This window comes from Solea solea, chromosome 1, assembly GCF_958295425.1.
Source record: "Solea solea chromosome 1, fSolSol10.1, whole genome shotgun sequence".
Classification (NCBI taxonomy): Eukaryota; Metazoa; Chordata; class Actinopteri; order Pleuronectiformes; family Soleidae; genus Solea; species Solea solea.
Window position 1 is genome coordinate 4,410,010 of NC_081134.1, and position 22,537 is coordinate 4,432,546.

General features: G+C 39.9%; 1 protein-coding gene across 1 annotated transcript in view; it reads left to right on the forward strand.

Moving 5' to 3' along the window:
* Nucleotides 1-22,537, forward strand: part of st6galnac5a (ST6 (alpha-N-acetyl-neuraminyl-2,3-beta-galactosyl-1,3)-N-acetylgalactosaminide alpha-2,6-sialyltransferase 5a) — a 52,615-nt gene that overhangs the window by 26,735 nt on the left and 3,343 nt on the right. The window contains exons 3-4 of the mRNA XM_058645305.1: nucleotides 4,457-4,869; nucleotides 15,187-15,294. Of these exons, the coding sequence (XP_058501288.1) occupies nucleotides 4,457-4,869; nucleotides 15,187-15,294 (521 nt within the window). The remainder of the gene's footprint in view (nucleotides 1-4,456; nucleotides 4,870-15,186; nucleotides 15,295-22,537) is intronic.

The following is a 22,537-nucleotide window of genomic DNA, read 5'->3' on the forward strand; positions in this document are numbered from 1 at the left end:
TTGCCCTCCCATCTTAAACTGTGTCAGCAAATTTGGTCCTTGAATTTGAGGATATTGGTTCTGGAAAGACCTTGAAACGTGCTTGAATTTGATGTCAACCTAGGTGTGGGAACCTTTGTTTGTCTAAAATTTGCCCACCCTCCTGCTCCAAAGTAGAGAAAATAAGCATTTTATGCTCAGGGACACAAGAGCTGCTGTTCTACAGTTAAGTCAGTGTCCGTCATGTGTCAATACCTCATACAAGCACACTTTAAAAAACCTACACTATCCATTTAATGGCATGTTTCATTATAATGTCATGATTACACATTGAAGACCAAAGAACTAATGATGAGTGACTGGAAAGTGTAATTGCTCGTGGCAGCCCTATGTTCCCTGTGCATGTAGAATATACAGTGTAAGGCCCATTCATGCATGGTTACTAAACTCTGAATTTTTTATTTGCAACAGCCTCATTTAAAAAATGTTAAACCCAAGTAGGTCAGACAGCAGCAACTCACAAGGTAATGAAAATGATGCGCTTTCATAACAATGAGGAGATACAAAACAAAAAAAGGAGTGTGCCTGCAGGATTTAACTCATAGATAAAACTTTGCACTTTTCTGAACAGAAGCATTATCAGCCAAATCTCTGTTAACTGCAAAGAGAAAAACATATTTCATATTTGACACCTTTAGGTCGTTAGTATTTATTAATCAATGTGTAAGCAGCATTTTGTGGCTGTAGCTGCATGAAGTGGAGGTACTTTTAATTACTTAGTCTCACAAGATAAATCTGATGGTTATTGAGATTAATAATGGGAAAAAGAAGGAAAAAAGATTCCTGCCTCTAACAACCAGATATTAGTCCATTTGTAGATGAAACATGGACTCGTGTTTCATGTCGATTATGATTATAATGATGAAAATGGCTCATAAACTTGTGTCTATTTTTACTCCTGCAGAAAGACAATGTATTATTTATTTCAAGAAAGCGCTGGGTTGGATTTCTATTCAAAGCATCGATGATGTGTTTTAACTAGGATTGTAATACAAAAAAAACACAAACACTAACACTGTAGACAAGGTAAATATTTTGATTTTGATCAAAGGCATTTTTTTTTAGAGTGGAAGAACAAAGCCAGTGGCTCCAAATACATAAATGATAGATGTGCGTTGCATTATGAAGCATTTATTGCATGAATCATTGAGCAGAATGACATTTTCCTCCGAGTTCTGCTGAGAACAAACCTTTTCAAAAGTCAGGAAACTCTCTCCGCCTTTTCTGAAAGTAAACTGCAGTATCTCAAGATTGGCCTCTACCTCGACTCCATCCCCTAAACCCGAGCAACTATATTGGATGGGTCACATAATTCTGACTGAAATGGAGAGCCTTGTCCAGACTATCCAGCCTGTTTCTTGGTAATAGCTTGACCAAGCACCTTGAAGAGGCCATTTCTGGCCAGAAAGGCTCACTTAAATTCTCTGTGAGACAGAGGAAGAGAGAATAGGGTCCATGGAGCCACTTAAAAGCTCCTGTGAGAAAATGGAATTTCTGACCTGCTCCACTGGTGCCGTAGCTCTCCAGCCAGATTGGCTGTCAAGGCGATACCAGGTGGGAAAGGGAAGGGGGAGATTGGAGGAACGGATGGATGCTGCTGCTGCTGCTGTTCCTGGTGATGTTGTAGACCGCCAGGACCTCATTAGCTCAGTATTTCATCAACACTTTGGCACCAGAGTGGCTCTCACTGCTTTTGTATACATCTCTTTCTCCATCTTTTTTCACTTTTTTAATCCATTCTCTCTCAGTCCCACTTTCCTCCACCCTGTCTTCTTTTCTTGTCCACCTTGTTTTCATCTCTCTATCGCTCCCTCCTCCTGCTCCTTGAATTCTCATTAACCAGATGATTCTGTTCAGATGGTAATTTGCCGTCAAAGTCAGAAGATGATGATGATATATATCACACACACACACACACAGGTTTGCACAGCTACTCTTGATAGGACTTTGCTTTTATTTCCATTCATTTGCACAGTCTGATCAAAGCCCAATCACTAACCTTAACCCAATCACACTACACATCTCACGTCTCACCTTAACCACAGCCTCAGAAATGAGGTTATGCCTCATTATTCACACGTTAATCCCAATTTTACCCACAGCCTCATAAATTAAATTCTGCCTCATTATTCACATCTTAATCCCAATATTACCCAGAGCTTCATAAATGAGGTTCTGCCTCATTATTCACATGTCAATCCCAACTTTAACCAGAGCCTCAGAAATTAGGTTCTGTCTCAATATTCACAAATTAATCCCAATTTTACCCAGCACCTCAGAAATGAGGATCTGCTTCATTATTAACACGTTAATCTCAATTTTACCCAGAGCTGCACAAATGTGCTAGTCCCAACTTTGAACAGCACCTCCCAAATGAGGTTCTGCCTCATTATTCACGTTAATCTCAACTTCAACCAGTGCCTCATAAATAAGGTTCTGCCTCATTATTCACATGTTAATCCCAACTTTTCCTACAGCCTCATAAATAAGGTTCTGCCTCATTATTCACATGTTAATCCCAACTTTACCTACAGCCTCATAAATAAAGTTCTGCCTCATTATTCACATGTTAATCCCAACTTTACCCAGAGCCCCACAAATGAGGTTCTGCCTCATTAGGAGCAATCTTTGGTTTCCATCACTACCGGTTCTTACAAGCTCAGTGTTTATACCAGAAAATGTCACACAATGGTAACCAGCGTAGACGACACACAGTCACAGCTGTAATAATTAGTTTTTGTTCATGCCATGAACATGTAAATTTGTATTTGTTGTAAGGACGTAAATAGCCACCATATTTCTGTCTGGGGTTTTACAGTATTTCAAGGCATGTTAAAAAGCTTCTGCTGTCCTTGTATGTGCATGTCATTGATTTGCTGTGTGGAAAATCCCAGGTACACGCACAGACACACATGCCACAAGTGCGTATGCAGACACAACACATGCATCCAAAGAGAATGTCAGTGAATGATTAATGTGCATGCACACCTTTAAAACAAGCATGTTGTAAAGCAAAGAAAAAAAGGAGGCCATGCACCGGATGAACTACAGCTTTCACGTACAAATGTGAGATCCCCAGTGTAGTCTGATGTTGTCTTGAATAGAGGCCGAATTAATCACACCAGTAGCCACAAATAAGACTCTACTGCTTAGATCTTCGGTTGATTGATTAACCTGTCAGTTGTTTTCTCATCTAACTACTGTGGTCTACAAAATGTCAGAAAACATGCATTGTCCAAGCAACAGCATAAAACTCAAAGATATTACATTTATTTATTAATGTTAAAATAAAAATTTAATTATTACAAAAATAAGGATTTGAATCAGTTTTTTTTGGTATTTTTGCTTGAAAATGTACTTTATATAAATGTTTTCTCTTTTGAGCCCTTCTTGTTAGTTGGACTATTTTTTCACCCATTTGGTGAGAGGTTTATAGTTTAAGAAATCAGAATAACATATTTATGTAATTGTTCATCGATTTGTGTGGGTATTTAATTCATAATGTTATGTAGTATCAAACCAATATCAAACACCCACACTTTATTACCAACACTCATGCAAATCAGCCTATCCATCTTTAAAGTTATCTGATTTCAGCCTCTCAAATATGAACATAAGCTGGTTCCTTTGCTTCTCTATGACGGTAAACTGAATATCTTTGGTTCTGGACATTCAGGTCATTTCAACATTGGGAAACAATGATACATTTTGTAGAATTTTTTTCATTTAATGGATGAAACAACTAATCAGTTATTAAAAAAATAGATGTCTCAATAATAAAAAATAATCTGTAATTGCAGCATTATTTGAGCATCTTGTGGAATCCATGAATCCAAACATAAGAGTGTGTTTTAGGGCAATTAAGTGATCTGTGCTAAATACATTAAGGTTTGTAAAGGATTCCATATGGTTTGTATGCAGTAGAACACCAGGTAAACCGGAGGTAAACACACACTACTCTTTTGTTGTGTGCAAGCGGGAGACATATTTAAGGTGAATTCTTTGTAAGACCCCAGGGTTTCAACCTATCACAAAGCAATATGACAAGCTACACATACCCAAGAGCTTCTGTCGGTATCCATTTGTCAGCAAAGCATTTTCTACCTCAGACACATAGTGAAGCTTTATACCCAAGTTCCCTTAGGTGAACATTTCTGTCTGCCTTTGCATATTCTGTATAAACCAGGGCTAAACAGAACTTTCAGAGCATTTTTGACTTCTGGAAAAAAAAGAAAAGAACTTTGTTGAATTTATTATAAATGTGATTTAAAGCTAACATAAAAATTCTGCTTGCAGTGCCGCTTGTGCCTCCACAAGGGATGAAGAGGCCAAATATTTGAATGCGCAGCAGCTATTTTTAAGGGAAAGTTTATGTTTTCTTCCTCTTTTTTTCTTCTTTGCTGTCTTCATCAATCAGCCTCTGAGAATGCACTGCCAGACCTGCGCCCTGGTGACTAGCTCGGGTCACCTCGTCGGAGGCGGCAGGGGTGACGAGATTGACCAGGCCGAGTGTGTCATCCGCATGAATGACGCCCCCACGGCCAGGGGTTACGCCCGCGACGTTGGCCGCCGCACCTCTCTGCGTGTCATCGCACACTCCAGTATGCAGAGGGTCCTGCGGAGTCGCCATGAGCTGCTCAACGCCAGCCAGGACACAGTGTTCATCTTCTGGGGCCCCAGCAGCTACATGAGGCGCGATGGGAAGGGCCTGGTTTACAACAACCTGAGGCTGATGAACCAAGTGCTGCCCAAACTCAAAGTCTACATCATCTCCTGGCAGAAGATGCTCCAGTTTGACGAGCTCTTCAAGAAGGAGACAGGCAAAGACAGGTGAGACTGAGACTTTATCTGTCACTATCACACACTGCTTTCAGATGATGGAGCACTGAATTCTGGAGATTCTCCAGAGTGTGTCTGCAGAGGCCGTATGTGTGAGTTCTTCAGTAGTTGGCTGGAGGCGACTGGACTTGCTTGAGTTGAGTTGTGATAGCAAAGCAATCTCTGGATAATGTCCGAGTGAACTGATGTGAGAACGCAGAAAGAGAGAGTGATAATTAGTGGACCACATGTGTGTCTGTTGAAGTGTTGACATTTACAAGTTGTCTTGAATGCATCTTGAAGCCACCTCTCTAAGTTCAACACTGTGGTCCCTGCAGACATAATGAGGTTTACTGGGGTCATCTACTGGATCTTTTTTGGAGTGGAGAATCAGGGGTGAAAGCATCAAATAGCGGTTTGTCCCTACATGATATCACATTTTGTGTGTGATACGATACCAATATCACAAACTTGAGTATCTGCTGATGCCAATATCAGTGTGATATACTCTTATACCTCTCTCAAACAACTTAGCTTAGCCCAAACTCCTCCAGTAGAACATCAGACAAGGAAGAAAACAGCAAGAAACAGAACGACATTGTTATTCCACATATCATTCCGTAATAACACCACATCCCTGTACACTTACAACCCTTTACAACAGAACTGTGTTCATCCAGAGAACAAACTGAGCAATGTAGTTTGTGCAGTACAATGTAATGAGGATTGTCCTGACAGCTACACGAGGGAAACCAAACAACCACTGCATAAACACATAGTACAGCACAGAAAAGCCAGCTCATCTGGACAGAACTCCGCTGTCCGACCTCATCTGAAGGACGAGGGACACTACTGTGAGACAATCTGAGCCAAAGATCAGTGTCAACCAATGTAAATCCACTAAGACAGTGAATTGAGTGTTATGATTGGAATGTATAAAAAGCAAGAGATGCCAACTAGAAGCAGCTTGATAAGATTTGTCATTGTTCAGACACATCATCATCTGACTTTCAGGTCATTCAGTCATCAGACTAAATGCTGTATTAATTATAGTTTCAACTGTGTTCTTTTTTACTTTTCCTTACTTTAACCCAAGCCAGAAAGACATCATCAAGTAATATTACATTTCATGAAAATGTAAGTGAAATAGTTTCTCTTGCATGAGGGTTTTCAGGGTTAGTGTTATAACACAAAGGAGTAACGTAATAAAAACCCTCCGACTGTGACGTGACTGCACACCTTTGCTCAGGCTGAACAGGATTAAAAGACATGTTCATAATTAACGCTTAATGAAAGCACCACCCCGCATCCACCTCCTAGAGCATGGATACTGTCAGGACCCGACGGGACCAGTCGGGTCAGGCCAGGATTGGACAAAAATATAGAAATGATTGTCGGGCTCTGGTCGGGTTTGGTCACATCGCTTGACAAGTTCAAATGAGTAAGAGTAAAATGGGGTGAATTCATCGAAAATATGATGTAAAATGAATGCAAAGTGATTGACCTCGTGTTTCTGTTTAGCTATTGAAGCCACACAGTTAAACTAGAGTTAATTATGAAGAACTGATGGTGGTTTAAGGTGAGTCTGAAATTGTATACATACATGTATCTGTGTGTGCGCGTGTACCGTCGTGGGGCTAGTAGTTGCGTCCACCTGGATCAATATTTTTTCATTTACCATTGTGATAGACAGTGCACGTCCACACACACACACACACAGACGCCAATAAAGCGCAAACACATTTGGACACACAGACACCCCACTTTTCCTGTATTCCTCTTTTTCTCCTTTTCTATCACCAAAAATAAAGGTTACAACCACCTGTGTGACAGTCAGAGCAGATCCACTTTACTCCAGCCGTGTACAGATTGCATGTTTAGTTCGGTTCGGGCTCGGATAACAATTGGCCTGGTGTGTTTGGGTCAGGTTCGGTCAATATCCTCTCGGGCTCGGTCAGGTCCACACTCTACCATCCACACACAGACACTCTCTTTGTCTGAGCCTTTGTCTGTGGTGTCAGTGGAGGCGGAGTCTGACTCGAGCGTCAGACAGAGGTCTTGCAGAGCGGAGGATCTGATGAACAGCTCAGACAGCCATCCTACTCAACCTGCACCTACAGTAATTGCACATGTTTACACTGAGAGAATAAGACGGCCTAGATGTATTAGTTCTGTTTGGCAGAGAAAAGTTTAACGGAAGCTATTACAACTTTGTGAAATAAGACTATTTTACATAATGTATAAAATTAGTCTGATATTGCCTTTAACGCTTTGGATCCTGGGAGAGAGCTGCATTAATAGCACAGTTTCTGGGTAATCAAGTGAATGATGGACAACCCTGCAAGCCTGTAATTGTAATTATGGGTTATACCATTTCAGTGAAGGTAATTAGGATGGTGTGTGTGACGATTCCACAACCGCCCATTTTAATCACGGCAGTGGAGCAGCAATGGAAGAACTTCTTCTGCATCATCGTGTTAAATTGTTCAGCTGGTGGTTAAAGGCCAATTAGCTTTTGAAACATTTTACTTCTGTTTAGCTCTTTATGTTTCTGTAATGTTTTATGATAATCTAACAGCTCTACTGTGGTACACTGGGTTTTATCCTGGATACATTACATGTGGACAGAGTTGTGGTCAAGCTTTCTGGAAGAAAATGTAGGCCTGATATGCTATTGAGAAAATATAGTATATATATATTTTAAATCACGTGGTTGATCCCTTAAACAGCAAGTTGACCTGCTGTTAAGAAGAAACCTTTTTAAAATACAAGCCTAAGCTTTATCAGTGCTGGAAAACAGAAAAAGATGTGTTGAATGAATCAGAAAAGGTCAAAAAAATGAAAAGAGAACCCTCAGCAGGGTCTCCCAGGATTAAATGGCTTTACAGCAGGGGTGGGAGCCTTTTCTCCTATCAAGGGCAATTTCAATTTTTATAACATCCCTTCGGTGCCATAAGCCTATTAAATTATTGAGCACATGCACATCACTCTAACCTCACTGATGTGATGGCTGGAACGGCATCTGACAACGGCTATGTCACATGCATCGTATTTATGCAGATGATGCTTCTTGTAGCTGATTTTCAGGTTTGAGTCCTGAAGAGTTAATGTCTCAATGGTTAGTTTCACAAACAACATGATGTCAATTTGCACAGCGTGTATTGCAGCGTGAGCATGTGATTGACAACTAGTGCTGTCCAACAGGTGCAGGGGTCGGTGATTGTACACAAGGGTCAGTCATGGCCCCTCGCTAAGGGCCGTTCAGTTCCTGTACCGAAGGAGTGCGAGTCTGGTTTGCTTAGCCGGCAGTAAGTCAGCCCTTTGTCACAGATTCTGTTCAAAACCCTTACAGACAGAATTTTAGGCACAGCCGTGGGGCGGAGGGTGGCAGGAGGTTCTCATCTCGTCTGGTTCCTCTTAGCTTCATCAAATTACGACCTTCAGCTCTTGCTGGGGAGGTTCACAGCAGAGTGTGAAGCTGTTGGGATGAAGATCAGCACCTCAAAATCTGAGGTCAAAAGGGTGGATTGTCCCCCTCCGGGCCGGGGGAGATGTCCTGCATCAAAGTGGAGGAGTTTCTTGGGGTACGGATGAAAGGATGAAACGGGAACATCTGCAGTGATGCGGACGTGAAACCAATCTGTTGTGGTGAGGATGGAGTTAAGCCAGAAAGCCAAGCTCTCAATTTACCAGCAGATCTTCGTTTCAACCCTCACCTATTGTCACGAGCTTTAGGTAATGACCGAAAGAATGAGATTGTGCATACTCTGAGTCAGGCCCATCCCCACTCATCCAAATTGTTCACTTCTGTTTTCATAAAACAACATTGCGCTGGCAAAAAACAAAACCTCGAGGCTTTAGAACAGCAGCACATGAACCAGTGGGTGATGTCACAGTGTGCTGCCACTTGGTTTTTGAAAGAAAATGCTCCCAGCATGAGTTTGCCCCAAAGAGAGATGCAAACTTCAGTGTATGTGTATCTCTTCAGGATTGTTTCTTGACAGATCAGTGATTTTGTGTTGCAGGTTGTTACACACATCAACTGGTTCCAGAGTGGGCCAGTTTCACACTGTGTGTGTGTGTGGCGTTATGGCTGCATCTCTCTTATCATTTAGGCACATATTAGCTAATGAGACTGTGCACGCTGGCTGCGTCTCTTCTTGAGAACAGACCTTTCATCTATTCGGCGGGAGGCTTGCACATGTCACAGCAAAAGTGTAAAGTGAACATGATCTTTCACCACAGGCCTTACTGTGTACACTTGATTTTTGAGTAAGAAAATACCACAAGGAAATTCTGTTCTCTACTTCTTCTTTTCTACTTTCACAAAGTAAAAGTAGCCTTAAAAGGTCATGCACACCCCTGCACATATGTCCACTCATCACGGCCGATAAGACCTCTGCTGTGTTCAGAGGTGGACAAACCTGTGCCGAAATGTCAAGATGCAAGACAAGACAAACGTGTGACATGTGCCAGAAGCAAGATAGACAACATCAGATCTGTGAGGACCAATTAGAGAAATCAAATTATACATGATATAAGCATAAATGCAGTATATACCATGTTTGAAAGGAGCTCTTTTTATCACCATGTTGTGTCTCAACTGAAATGGATAATTGGCACCGTCAATGTTTATCTCAGTGATTCACAACTAGTCGGTGCAAATGTTTCCGAAAATTGATCTTGAAATGATCTGAAAAGATGATGAAGTAAAATCAGAATATGCAGACCAAAGGTGTTTCTTTTCCCGTTTCCACAGTTTTTTTTTCTTTTTACTTTTATAACATGAAAGCAAAGGTCTGCTTGGTTTTTATTTTATTATTATTTTTGGAGATAAGATAAACCTTTGGTATTGCCTTCATCCGTGAAAGGAAACAAAAACCTGAACACAAAATGTAGAGAAGAAATTCTGCCGCAGGTGGAGAAGAAATTTCTGAGAAGACTTATGAATAAGTGAACTCTGGTAGAGGAAAGAGATTTCAAACAAGGGAAAGAAAGGCACCTTTATTCCTGCTGTTTCCACCCCTGAGGAATGCAAAACAAAAGTGATGCAACAGGAGTGGGAGCTGTGATCAGACAATGCTGCTCAAGCGGCTAAACACGGCCTTGGAAAAAGAAAAGGTATTTTCTTACAATTAAAAAACAAACAAGGTTAAACATGTCAGGTATAAACATCTTTTTCTAGTGCAGCATTAATGCATTAATGTGCATCAGCTTCACGTCCCCGAGAGCAATGAATATCATGCAACACGCGTGTTTCACCTAATCACACGTTCATATGACCTTTACCTCTCAACAGGTGTATGACAACCATTATAATACACATGATGACAACACAGGAGTAGATCTATATAACTAATGGTCCAGTGCGTCACATTTAGGAGGATTTATTGTCAGAAATTGAATATAGCACCGATACGTATGCATGTTTAAGTGTATAACTGCTTTATACATAAAAAATAACATGGATTTCATTTGAAATAAGCATTTCATATGTATTTTTATATATTTTAGGCAAGGGTCTTGCTGTACTTGCTGTCTGATTTTGGTTGGACTAAGACAATAGTTTGGTTACCTTAATGTCACGTTAGTCTGACTAAGTCGAGCTAGTCTTAATTGGACTAATATACCTGAATAATGCAATTCATAGTCTGATTTCATTGTCAGACTTGATTATGATTATTGTTACTATCTGTGGTCTTTTTTCACACGCACTCTTTAATAGAATTCAATTCAATGTATTTTTCCAAACCAAATTGTTTGAGTGACTTATTTGTATCACTTTTGATGTTTGAATAAAAATCATAAAAACTAAATGATCAGAAACACTTGAAACTACTCATTAAATGGGTAATTTTTCTAAACTTGCGTCACCAAACTGTTCAAACACAGGGATTAGGGAATAGCAGTGTTCCATCTGTCATCCTCCTCGCAGCTTGTTTTCCCTCCTTTTAAAAGATAGCCATTGAAGCTCAGTGCTTGACATTTCACATCACATTATTCACCAGCATGTTCATAAACAAGGAAATGAAGACGACTTCTTATGTGAGATGAGCTGCGCGCCTCCTCGCTAAGACCTCCACGCAGCTACCACTGATTGCTTGATGAGAAAATGCTGTGCTCTAAATGTTGAATATCTTCCAATTTGTTTTGTGTGTGTGTGTGTGTGTGTGTGTTTGATTGACAGAGTCAGAACCAGAACAGATGGACATAAAATGGATAAAAATGCTCGTCTAGTTCTGATTGAATCAAAGTTTGTGCAGATTTTTTTATAACTGTGTTGTTTTTGCTTTTATGTTAATTTATATAACTTTATAAATATTCTACGTCATCTACTTTACAGTCACGTATCTGTGGAAATGACAGTTATACATTTATGTACAGCTTCTGCACAGTCACATGGCATGGGGAAAAACAAACGTTGATCCTATAATTAAACTTCAGAAAAGAGCAATTAAGATAGTAAACTAGTACAAGTTGGAGCATTCTTTACGTCAATAAGGAAAAACGCGCTCCGATGAGTTCGCTCATTTACGTAAGGTGCAAATTGCCAAAATGGACGACAAAATTCAAAATGGCAGACTCCATGTTGAGTTGTGGCCATGGTTACATTTGACTTTTTTATTTGTCTTGGTCTATAACGTCTTCCTACCAAGTTTCGGGAAATTCAGTGGAACTCAATGTTGCCTCTGTTTTCACCTTAGGGGGCGCTATAGAACAATATGTTTTATCTACGTTTCGGATTTTGTTGGTTTTTCCTTGTATTGTACAGGTCAGGCAAAAATAATCCATGTGCTTCAGCCTATTCCTTTTTTCTGTTATTGGCATTTTTGTGTTAAGTGACCTCACAAAATGTTTACATTTTATATGAATGTAACCGAAATAAAGATTTTTGAATAAGCAATAATACTCTACACCAAAGTAAAACAAATAAAAATGTCCCTCCATGACTTTTACTTGGTTAGACACAGTGTGCACCACAGCACTAGCCTGAATAAAATACTAATAGAGAAGTGAGCACATTCCCTACCAACACAACATGGAAAAGTATTTCCTTCATTATCACTAAAATCCTTTCAACAGTCTGGAAACACTTCTTCAATTTCTTAAGAAAATCTGCCCCAATTTCACAAATCCCCAAACAGGAGACACGTTCAAAACAGAAAAATGCTAAAAAGGCTTCTTTCTTTTCCCCCCACTGCACTGTTCTGTGTGTGTGTGTGTGTGTGTGTGTGTGTGTGTGTGTGTGTGATGAAATAGGAGAGAGGAAGCCTGAGCACACTTTCAAACAGCCAGGTAAACCTTCCACTCCAAATGTGTCACCCTCATCAATTGGAGGCGAGCGGGGTGTCGACGTGACTGCCTGCTTGTTCCTGTCAACACTTTTCTCGTCAAGCCTGGGTTTTGTTTCTCTGAGTTAAAGCGTCGGCCAGTGTGGGTGTTGTTAGTGTGCTTTGTGGAGACGGCAGGGTGAGAGTTTGAACACTCGTTAAAAAAAAGAATAATAATAATAACAATAATGCATGTTGACATAATGTGGAATATCCGCCAAATAAAAACGAATACATTTCAATTGTCTAACTGGCATTGGTTGGGATTTAATGTTTGCCACCAGTTCAGTGCACACTTAGTCACAACATCGTGAAATTTGTGAATACATCCACGCATACATCTTCTACCGCTTTATCCTCTACATGAGGGTCACAAGAGGTGCTGGTGCCAATCCCAGCTGACATAGGGCGAAAGGCGGGGTTGACTCTGAACAGGATGCCAGTCCATCACAGGGACACATAGAGACAAACAACCATTCACGCTCACACTCCAATGTCCAATTCACCTAATCCACGTATCGCATGTTTTTGGACTGTGGGAGGAATCCGGTGAACTCAGAGAAAACCCACACACACACACACAAGGAGAAATAGGTATAATTACATGCATGTAATGAATAATATTAATAACATGCTCATGAATTACCGGGAGAGCTGCAAAGGTAAAGCAAGCAAAGAGGGCTGAAGCTTTGGTATGGACAGAGATAGTGTGATTGAGTTTTATTTTAGGTTGAGAATGAGTTACAGCGACAGGATTTTGTATCACACATGCATTCAGTGAGGCTGAGGCGGGGTTACGTTGCTACCTGTAAAGTAACCTGGCTCTTGTTATAAATGCCTCTCACTATTGATGATTCTATGCAATGCCAGGCTTTTGAGAATATCTTTGTAACTCATTCCCAATCATGTGCACATTATACCTATTTCATGGCAACAAATTAGTACCATTAGGCCACAAATTTTCAATTTGCTTCAATTTGCCTAATCCCCAAATCTGCATGTTTTTTGGTCTGTCGCAGGAGTGCTAATCACTACGCCAACCGTGGGGCCTAGCTCTGATATATACATTTAAAAATGCATGTATAAAATTACAGAATTAGCTAGCTTATATCTTCATAATAGTATGTTTTTCTATGTCACCACCAACCTTTATTTCTTTTAACATGTTTTCTCTTTCGTCTTTTTTGCCTCAGCCTATTTTTGACAAAATCCAATCGTGCCTGTGACAATAACGATGAAAACCAAAAACATATTCAGGTCAAACTAATGCTAATGCATCTGAATGAATGTGGTAGCGAATTACTGGCGTTAGGAAACAGCCAGTGGCAGCGCTACTTTTTAAATTATTAAACAAGAAAGTTAATGTAACATAATGACTGTGCATTATTGATTTTATTTTCCTCCTTCACAAAGATTTTTTCTCCCATTAATCCTTGTTGCATTATAACAATCTTTACAAGCAAACGACCCCGCTGGAGCGATTCTAATAAAGGTTGCCAAGGTTACGTGTATTAAACTTGTAACATCGCCATCTCATCTTAAAAATGCACCTGATAACTGATGCGTGAATGCATCCGCTGGTTACCAGTCATGATCCCAGTCGAGATGAGGCTCAGCTGTGCAGCAGAGGGAGAATAATAACAAGATGCACGACTGTGCCTCATTCAGCAGATGGATTCAAATCTGTCCCTGATGAATTTTGCATTGTAAACCTGGGACTTCAGCCCTTGTTGGGACATTTTCACACCGTATGCATGGAAACAAGACCAGATCTCTCTCTACATGGTGGCTATTACTGCAAAAAGTGATTAAATGCTCCCTGGATAAGTTAAACAATGTCAATTTGCATTATCAGAAGAACTGTGGTTGAGACTATAATTAATTTCAGGTAAACAACTTAAAAATGCTGTCTAGTTTGCCAACATACAGTCCTAGTGCCACAAGTGGTCGCCTGCATCTTTCCAGTCATTCCAGAAGCTCATGATTCACAATGATGTCATTAAAGATTTGTTTTTCACTAAAATGTTCACTAAAAAAAAGACGATAGATATTTTTGTAACATCAGTGGCATTAGTGCATCTGCTTCCTCTGCATGTCCAGAAAAGCAATTGTCCATATTTGTAAACCAAACAAACTATATCCAAGCCATCCAGGCAATGATGCAATGATTTTGTGATAATCAATATATTGCAAGACAATCATATAGCGATACATCGCGATACATCACGATATCTGTCTCACTGAAGAAAACAAAACGTCCGTGGAAAGTTAAAAGTGCAGGATTTCTCTGTTTATTCACAACAGGGTGGATGGAGCATCTCTTAACGTAGCTTTCTCCACCATTATCCTGCTGTAAACTCCCTCTTCTTCGGCCAGGTATTCTTCATACACTATATGCTGCTATTTGAATGTAAACTTTTCAGAAAGTTCTCGTCCCAAAATATTCGAGGTCATGTTCAACAGGAAATAATTATTTCACTGTCAGAAGTTTCAGTTCTTTTTCAGTTCCCTCTCACTGAAAACCAAAGATTTCTGTGGCTGTTCTGTTCAAATCCAACAAAGAATTGTTAAAAATACATGGAGTCAGACTGTTTTTTTTTCATTTGGCAAGAACTCTATGAAACGCACCACTGTGATGGGTATTTAGAGAGTTGTAAGAAAACTGTGTTTACTGCTGATTCCTTTGCTTAACAAAGTCCACCACTACAAGCAAGGCTATTTTGTGATGAAGGGTTTGATTATTTGACAGGGTTCATTTGTATTTGTCGATATGTAGGATGGATCTGTATTTTAATGAAGATGTGAGGGAATTATGAATGACCTGGCAGCCAGGAAAATCGAACTCAGGGTTTCAAGAAGTCTTTACTCAGGCGCAGATTTTCTGATTATCAGTCTCGCGTTCACATTCAAAGGAAAATCAACCACGCTACCGTCTTCATCCGTATGTTCTCCCACACGTGAAATCCGTCTAACTTGTCTTTTTTTTTCTTTTCTGCAGGAGGGTATCAAACTCCTGGCTGAGCACCGGCTGGTTCACGATGACCATCGCTCTGGAGCTGTGCGACAGGATCAACGTGTATGGCATGGTTGCCCCTGACTTCTGCAGGTGAGACAGCGGAGCTGAATGTAAAACAGCATCACAAAGCTCATCAAATCAAAAAGTTCTTTTTAAAGCAAAGCTGTTTTGCAGTTGCTTCAATTTTGTACAGAATCATTTGAGATTGAAAGACTGATAAAAAAAAAAAAATATTGAATAACGTATTCCCCTCCTCGCCTGAGGCGGCGCTGCATCAAGATTTACTGAAGGAGAAGACAAACAAAGAACAAGAAAACTGGCACATCTGTTGGTTAAAGCAGGGCAACTTATGTTTCCACCACATCAGAGCAAAACATGGAGCTGCATCCAATCCTATCGTTTAATGTGAACAGACACATATGCACTGCAACAATGGCCTCAGCCATTTCTCCCGGCTATCGTTTTACACACGCGTTTGTTTTGGTTGTGTTTACCCACAATGCCCTGCGTTGAAGTCCGCTTCCTGCATTTGGTTCCCTTGAAGCGAACTGAGACCTAAACGAACTAGGGTTCGATGAAAAAGGGCTGGTGTGAATGCACCATTAATGCTTTAAAAAAAAATAAAAAGTCATTAAAATGTCAAGAATAAGGCAAGTGGTGTCATTTCATCATGGCCTCTCACAATTATGTTAAACTTTCACACTCAATTTCATTTAAAATAAAACTTAGAAATAAGCAAAATAAAAAAACGCTTTGCTATGGCTCGCTAAATTGCTGACGTGCTCGCTGCTAACGTTAGCTGTGGCTGCACTCGCGACTGGGTGCTTTGCATTGACGTGGTAGGCTAAACTTGAGCTGCTTCGGTGGTAAGCTAACTCCTTCTTACACAGAAGACATATCACTTTACCTTTATCAATGGTGCCGTCAGGGCGTTTTTTAAAATCGCATACAGAAACAGTAAAGTTAGAGATTAAAAATTAGATTAACACGATTAAAAAACGCGCTAAATATGAATGTAATCACAATTAACGCGTTCATTTGACACATCTACATTTAATATGTAATGTGTATATCTAAGTCTAGAAGGTGAAGTCAGGTCAGCTGGTCACTCTCTATTTTGAAACAATTGAAATTTAAAGAGCTCTCTAACCTTCCCTCCCGTCTCTTCACGCTTTGAGCACCATTGTGATCATATCTGAATTTTGCCGTAAGTAAAATCAGCTAAAAAAGGGCTGCAAAGGACACACATACACGCATATTATATTTAAAGACGCTGCTTTTCTTTGTTGTATCTGAAATAAGATTTTTGTTAGTCTGGATTATTTAGTATGTAAGTGCAGATTTCACAGTAATCAAGTCTGAACTGGAAGGCGAATAAATGAGGGATAATGTCATATTAACCATATATATATTAACCAAAGGTCAGAGCAGCTTCTTTTGAGTAATTCCGTTTATGGCCAGGTTAACACTGTAACTAAAATTATGTTAACTTGTATTCTGATTGCTCATTCTTTGGAGTCAGTGCTCTCTCACACTTCCTTTTCTTAGATGACAAACGATAGCTCACAAAAATGTCACAACTCACAATTAAAGTCACGTAACCACTCTAATAATTTCTACATTTCTCAGAGCAAATGCATGCCAATTTACTTAATCATGCACTCAAGCAGTAGTAATTGATCGCTTTGCATTTGTGCAACTGCCTCCGTTAAAAACTGCCATTAGCAAAAGTTAACTTTCCATGACATAACTGATTGCCTTGGTTTTAAAGCTATTAAAGCACTGATTTGAGGCCTTTGCATAACAGAGCAAATCAGAATATTCCACATTTCTATTCTGAAGTGATGAAATGATGAAGATTAAACTCCTGATCAAATCAATCCTCCTCTCTTCCTCTTGTTACTAAGCTATTCCATCATTTCTTCCTCTTTTTTTCCCAGTAAAGTGACTGAGCACCGGCTCATTATTGCTACATATTGACTTCACCTGTTGCCTCCTGGGTGTGTTAAAATTCACCTCAATTAATCACATTTTTGTGTCGTTTACTCGCGTCTCTGTTGATTTTACATTTAATTTGTATAACATAAGTGGAGTGGGCCCTTAAAGTTGGAGTAGGCAACATATGTTTGGCATTATCGATCAATTAATGCCATAATTACCCTTCAGCATAAATGTTAATCAAATGATCTAAGAGAGACCTAAAGAAATGGCGCTCCTTGGCTCGTCTACTGAGCAGCTGTGTGTACATTTACTCTCTGTTTAAGATTTGGCACTGACTGCACTACGCTGAAAAACAACCTTTATAAAAAAAGAAAATGGAGGGTTTCACAATTAATGCAATAGAGTATTTGTTTGCACTGGTGATGGACAGGTTGACAGATGAAGTCAGGCAGGAGTCTCAGTGGATGTTTGCAGATGATATTGTAATCTACAGTGAGGGGAGGGGACAGGTGGAAGAGAGCCTGAAGAGGTGGAGCTCTGCACTGGAGAGAAGAGGAGTGAAGGTTAGTAGGAGCAAGAGAGACTAGCTGTCAGTGAGACAGGTGGTACAGTGAAGATGCCTGCCAGGTGTAGAGGTAGTGAGAGCGGATGAGTTTAAATACCTGGGGGTCAACCATCCAAAGTAATGGACAGTGCACAAGAGAGGTGAAGAAGAGGAGGAGGAGGAGGAGGGGGTGATGTGTGACAGAAGGATAGCAGTAAAAAGTGGAAAGGGAAGGTTGACAAGACGCAAGTAAGACTCGGCTATGATGCATGGCTTTAGACAGCGGCACTGTCAAAAAGACAGGGGACGGAGGTGGAAGTGTCCGAGCTGAAGATGCTGCGATTTTTCGCTCGGAGTGACCAGGATGGACAGGATTAGAAATGAGCACATTCGAGGGACAGCTCAGGCTGAACGGTTTGGAAATAAAGTAAGAGAGAGGCAAGGTGGAGATGTTTGGTCACTTGCAGAGGATGGATAGGGATTATACTGAACAAAGGATGTTAGAGATATGGAGCTGAAAGAGGACGACCACAGAGAAGGTTCATGGATGTTGTAGAGGAGGACAAGAGGGCATTTGGTATAGCAGAGGAGGACACGAGGGATAGGACAAGATGGAAGATCCACTGTGGCAACCGCCAGGGAGAAGCTGAAGGAAGAAGAGGCATTTATTTATGTAGGTCAATATCAGTGGAGCATTTCAGAGATGGGGAGGTCGTCTTGGGTCATTTCTTCCATATGGTAAATGGTTTGTATTTATGTTGCACTTTCTTAGTTCACCCATTCACACACACACAGTCATTGTGCACATGTATATTCAGAGCTCTTTCTACAGTGCTGGCACATCTGCCAGGAGCAATTTGGGTTAAATGTCTTACAGAGGGACACACTGGCTCTGTTCAGACCTAATATTAATGTCTGTCCTGAGAGAACCAATCACACGTTAAGTACACCTTAACAACTGGGATTAAAATGAGTCCCAAATGCATTTCCTGTGACCACATGGGATTGGACCTCACGTTCCTGCCTGATGTTCAAATACACAGAGACGTCGTGTCTGTTCACGTGGGCAGAATTCTGACTGAGCAGATGTGTCCATTGTCCAGGACAGATTGTGCTCATGCGTGCTGAAGAACGTGGCCTCATGCATCAACAAACCACCTCTGACTGTGGTTTTTGTGATCTGAGCTGAGGACACATTCAGGACGCAGAGTATAAAGTAGTCTAGTTACTGCTTCTGCTACAGTACTTCTTAAAAAAGACAGGTGCTTCTGGTCCTGCCGACCCCGATCTCACTTCTGATGGTTGTCATGTGAATGAGTATGGAAACGAGACGGTTTTCAGAGTTGCACAGTTGGCGTGAGGCTATTTCATTCATCCAATCTGATTGGATTTGGTGTTGAGAACTGAGAACGCTCTATAAATACTAACAATATATAGCAGCCTCCAGGTTAGACACATTCAACAAATCATATTGAGTGATTTTGAAAATTGTTTGTTTGACCATGGGCCATATACCTGCAAAATAAATGACCATGTTAGGTTACATGATGTTTAAGTATGAAATAACCACTTTTTCTTATCATTACATTCGATAAAACTTATCTGAACTCGTGTGGGCGGCTGTTTCTTGACTTAATTCAGCAGAGTAGGTGGTGTAGACATGCAGGACATATGATTTGCATGATCATTTTAAATTTTATATATCTGTCCACGGTTGCTCCCTCATTTTTAAACATGACCAGACATTTTGTGTGTGTGTGTGTGTGTGTGCGCGAGGTATATTTTTATATTTGATGTAACCAAAATGCAAAGAACCTTGGGATACTTTATCCGTTCTCCATCCTGCTCTTAGCAACGAAGGCTCCTGCCTCATTAGCCGAGTTTAATGGTTTAAATTACAGCTCACGTCTCATCCATCTCAGCAAACACTTTAATTGGATGATTTTATTGGACGGCGAACAAATCTTATTAGATTTCTCAATAGAAGAGAACAAACTGTAAAACGTTCCGTCTTTGTTTTATCTTCATACCTGATTCTTGATTGATTCGGATTATTGATTTTTCTTTTATTATTCTTCCGGCGCTCGTCTCGGATTAAATCTCGGTGGTAATGAAGAGGAAATGTCAGTTGATTATTTCAGTACATGTTGACGGATATTATGAATCCACGAATGAATGATAAAGATGAAGTTCTCATAACAAATGAAGATGTTTATGTTTAATTCAAAAATCCATCTGCCTCTATCTCTAACCCTTGCTGTAATTTTTTAATCTGAGATATCTGGATAAAATATCACTTTTGATGCAACTCCTTCTCATTCCTTACTTTTCTTTCACCTTCTTGCTTTTTTCTGTCCGTGCTTCAAAGGAATAGTTTTTCATGCTGTTAAGCTGCCGCCGCGTGTTGCTATTTTTGAAACTGCCCTCATTTTATGGAAACACATATTGGAATATTTCACTTCCATGAATGACAATGTGCTTTTACTGATTTCTCACAGATTACCAAGTGACATTCTTCAAATTTCATCCAGGTGGCCCAGTATCTCAAGTTACTGCAGTTGTACTATACTGTAGTGGTAACGCATTTGTGTAAAAAAGAGTCTGGTGCATTAAAATATCATCTTAATCATGGCACGGACTGAATATTTGACCAAGAGCGTGAGTAAACATGTGTGTGACATTTTGATTAAACACAGACAACAAGATATATTGATCAAGTGCAATACAACTGTAAATTGTACAATACAGTATTTTATTTAATTGTATTTTATAGTATTTTCATAGTATTTACTAGTCATTTCTTTGTTTCCTTATTTATTGTGTGTTTTGAACCCTTTTCCTTTTACACTGCTGACACGAGACCTGCACAACTATTCCTTAGGCATTCATACAGTAATTGTGCTTGTATGAATGGCAAGTGAAATGTGTGAATAGAAGTCTCAGTGAGAACTGAATGAACAACAAAAAGTGCCTAAAAACGCTGTCCAGCTTACCAACATACAGTCCTAGTGATTTAGTGATAAGGTGGAGCCTGCAAATCAGTTTATTTGCTCCCATGTTGGACTAGAGTGTTCAGATAGCATTTATTTTATTCCTATCACGTTAATATTCACATAACATAGCAACATAGAAACATGCAGATTTGGAGATTTAGGCAAATTGGACACTCTAAATTGACCGTAGGTGTGAGAGTGGATGGTTATTTGTCTCTATGTGTCCCTGTGATGGACTGGCAACGTGTCCAGGGTGTACCACGACCCTCATGTGGAGGATAAAGCGGTAAAGCCATCCATACAAGTGTCCACATATTTTAACATAAGTTGTCTACATATCTGCTTTTGATGTTTTATTGTCCGGTTAAGGTACTTAAAGTGTCTAATGTCTAGTGTTATCCTCTTTTGCTAAAAGTTTGTGTTGTTGTGAGGCTCTGGAACAAATCTGATAAAGCCAACCCTGTGACTGTCCCTGGGCTCATACGCTAATACTCAGCATAAACACAATTCAAAGATATGGCACTCTTGGCATCTAAATCCTTTCAGCGTGTGGGGGCTCATTTCTGCAACGGCTTACCAGATAATGTGAAATCTCCAGAATTTATTAGTTTTCAACAAAACAGGTTTAAGATGTGAGATAAGTGAATGTATTTAGCTTGTTATCATCATTTTAAAAGAGCTGCTGCATTTTTATGCAGAGTGCATGTAGCAATCACAGAGGTCTTTACTGGCATTTTCAGACAGCCACTATGAATATTAGAACAGTTGGACTGAATCTGAGCCTTTTTAATTTAAGGATATTTATTATGTGTAGGCAGTTTTATATGAGCAAATAAAACCAAACTAAACACAGAAGAGAAGAAAAAAAAATGAGTAATGGGAAAGAAACAGAAACCAAGAACTGTAATATTTAAAACTGGATAAACTGTGGATTATTTATTTATCCACTTAAATAGATTAAAGTAGTCCTTTCTTTTTTTTTCCTCTAGATGTGGATAAGGATTATGTTCAGATGAACATGTATAAGCACGAGCATAGATTATGAACCGTGTATATGTAACTACATGTTTCCTTCTTTTCCTTATCATAATTCTTTTCTCCATAAAAAAGCTAACATAAAGAACTACATGCTTATACAGGAGGAGAGATGGAGTTAAGTGTCTGAAAGAAGGCAGCTGTGTAACTGGGAGGTTTACATGAACTTCCTACTGTGATGGAGGTCGTTGACATGATTGAAGGGTGTCCCGTGTAGAACATTAGATTTCAAAATGACCCCCCTTTCTACAAGCCCAAGGCTACATTTTCCTGTTGTTATTACTATTGCACAAACAAACTTCAAGTGCTTTTAAAAACCTTATTTGACTTTGGTCTTAAAAGGGCATTCTGTGATTGTTCAACCGTTGGTGCTTACAAAAACGTTTAGAGTTGGTCCAGAGGATCTGTTCGGTCAGCGTCCACGGCTCACAGCAATGATGGCTACAATTTAATCCTTTGGGGGAGCTGTGACATTCTACGTTATGTGGTTGTTTTTTGCCAATAAATGGCTCAAATTGTTATTCTTAGAGAATTCCGAGAGAATATATCCAATTATGGTGGAATATGTTGCTGATGAGCGTTTTGAATTCGATGGCAGTCCCTATTTATTTGAGCAAGTGTACGTGACGACAGAGGAGAGAAAACTCTATGCTGTAAGGACGCAAAGCTCTGGAAACTGATGGTGTGACTGTGTGTGTGGTTGAATTGGTGGTTGAGGTGTGTCCATGGATGAAACCTCAGCCGCTACACAATGCGTGGAACACCATGTTGATGGATTTCCATCCGCTCGCTCTCACTCACATTTACTGCTGCAACTCTC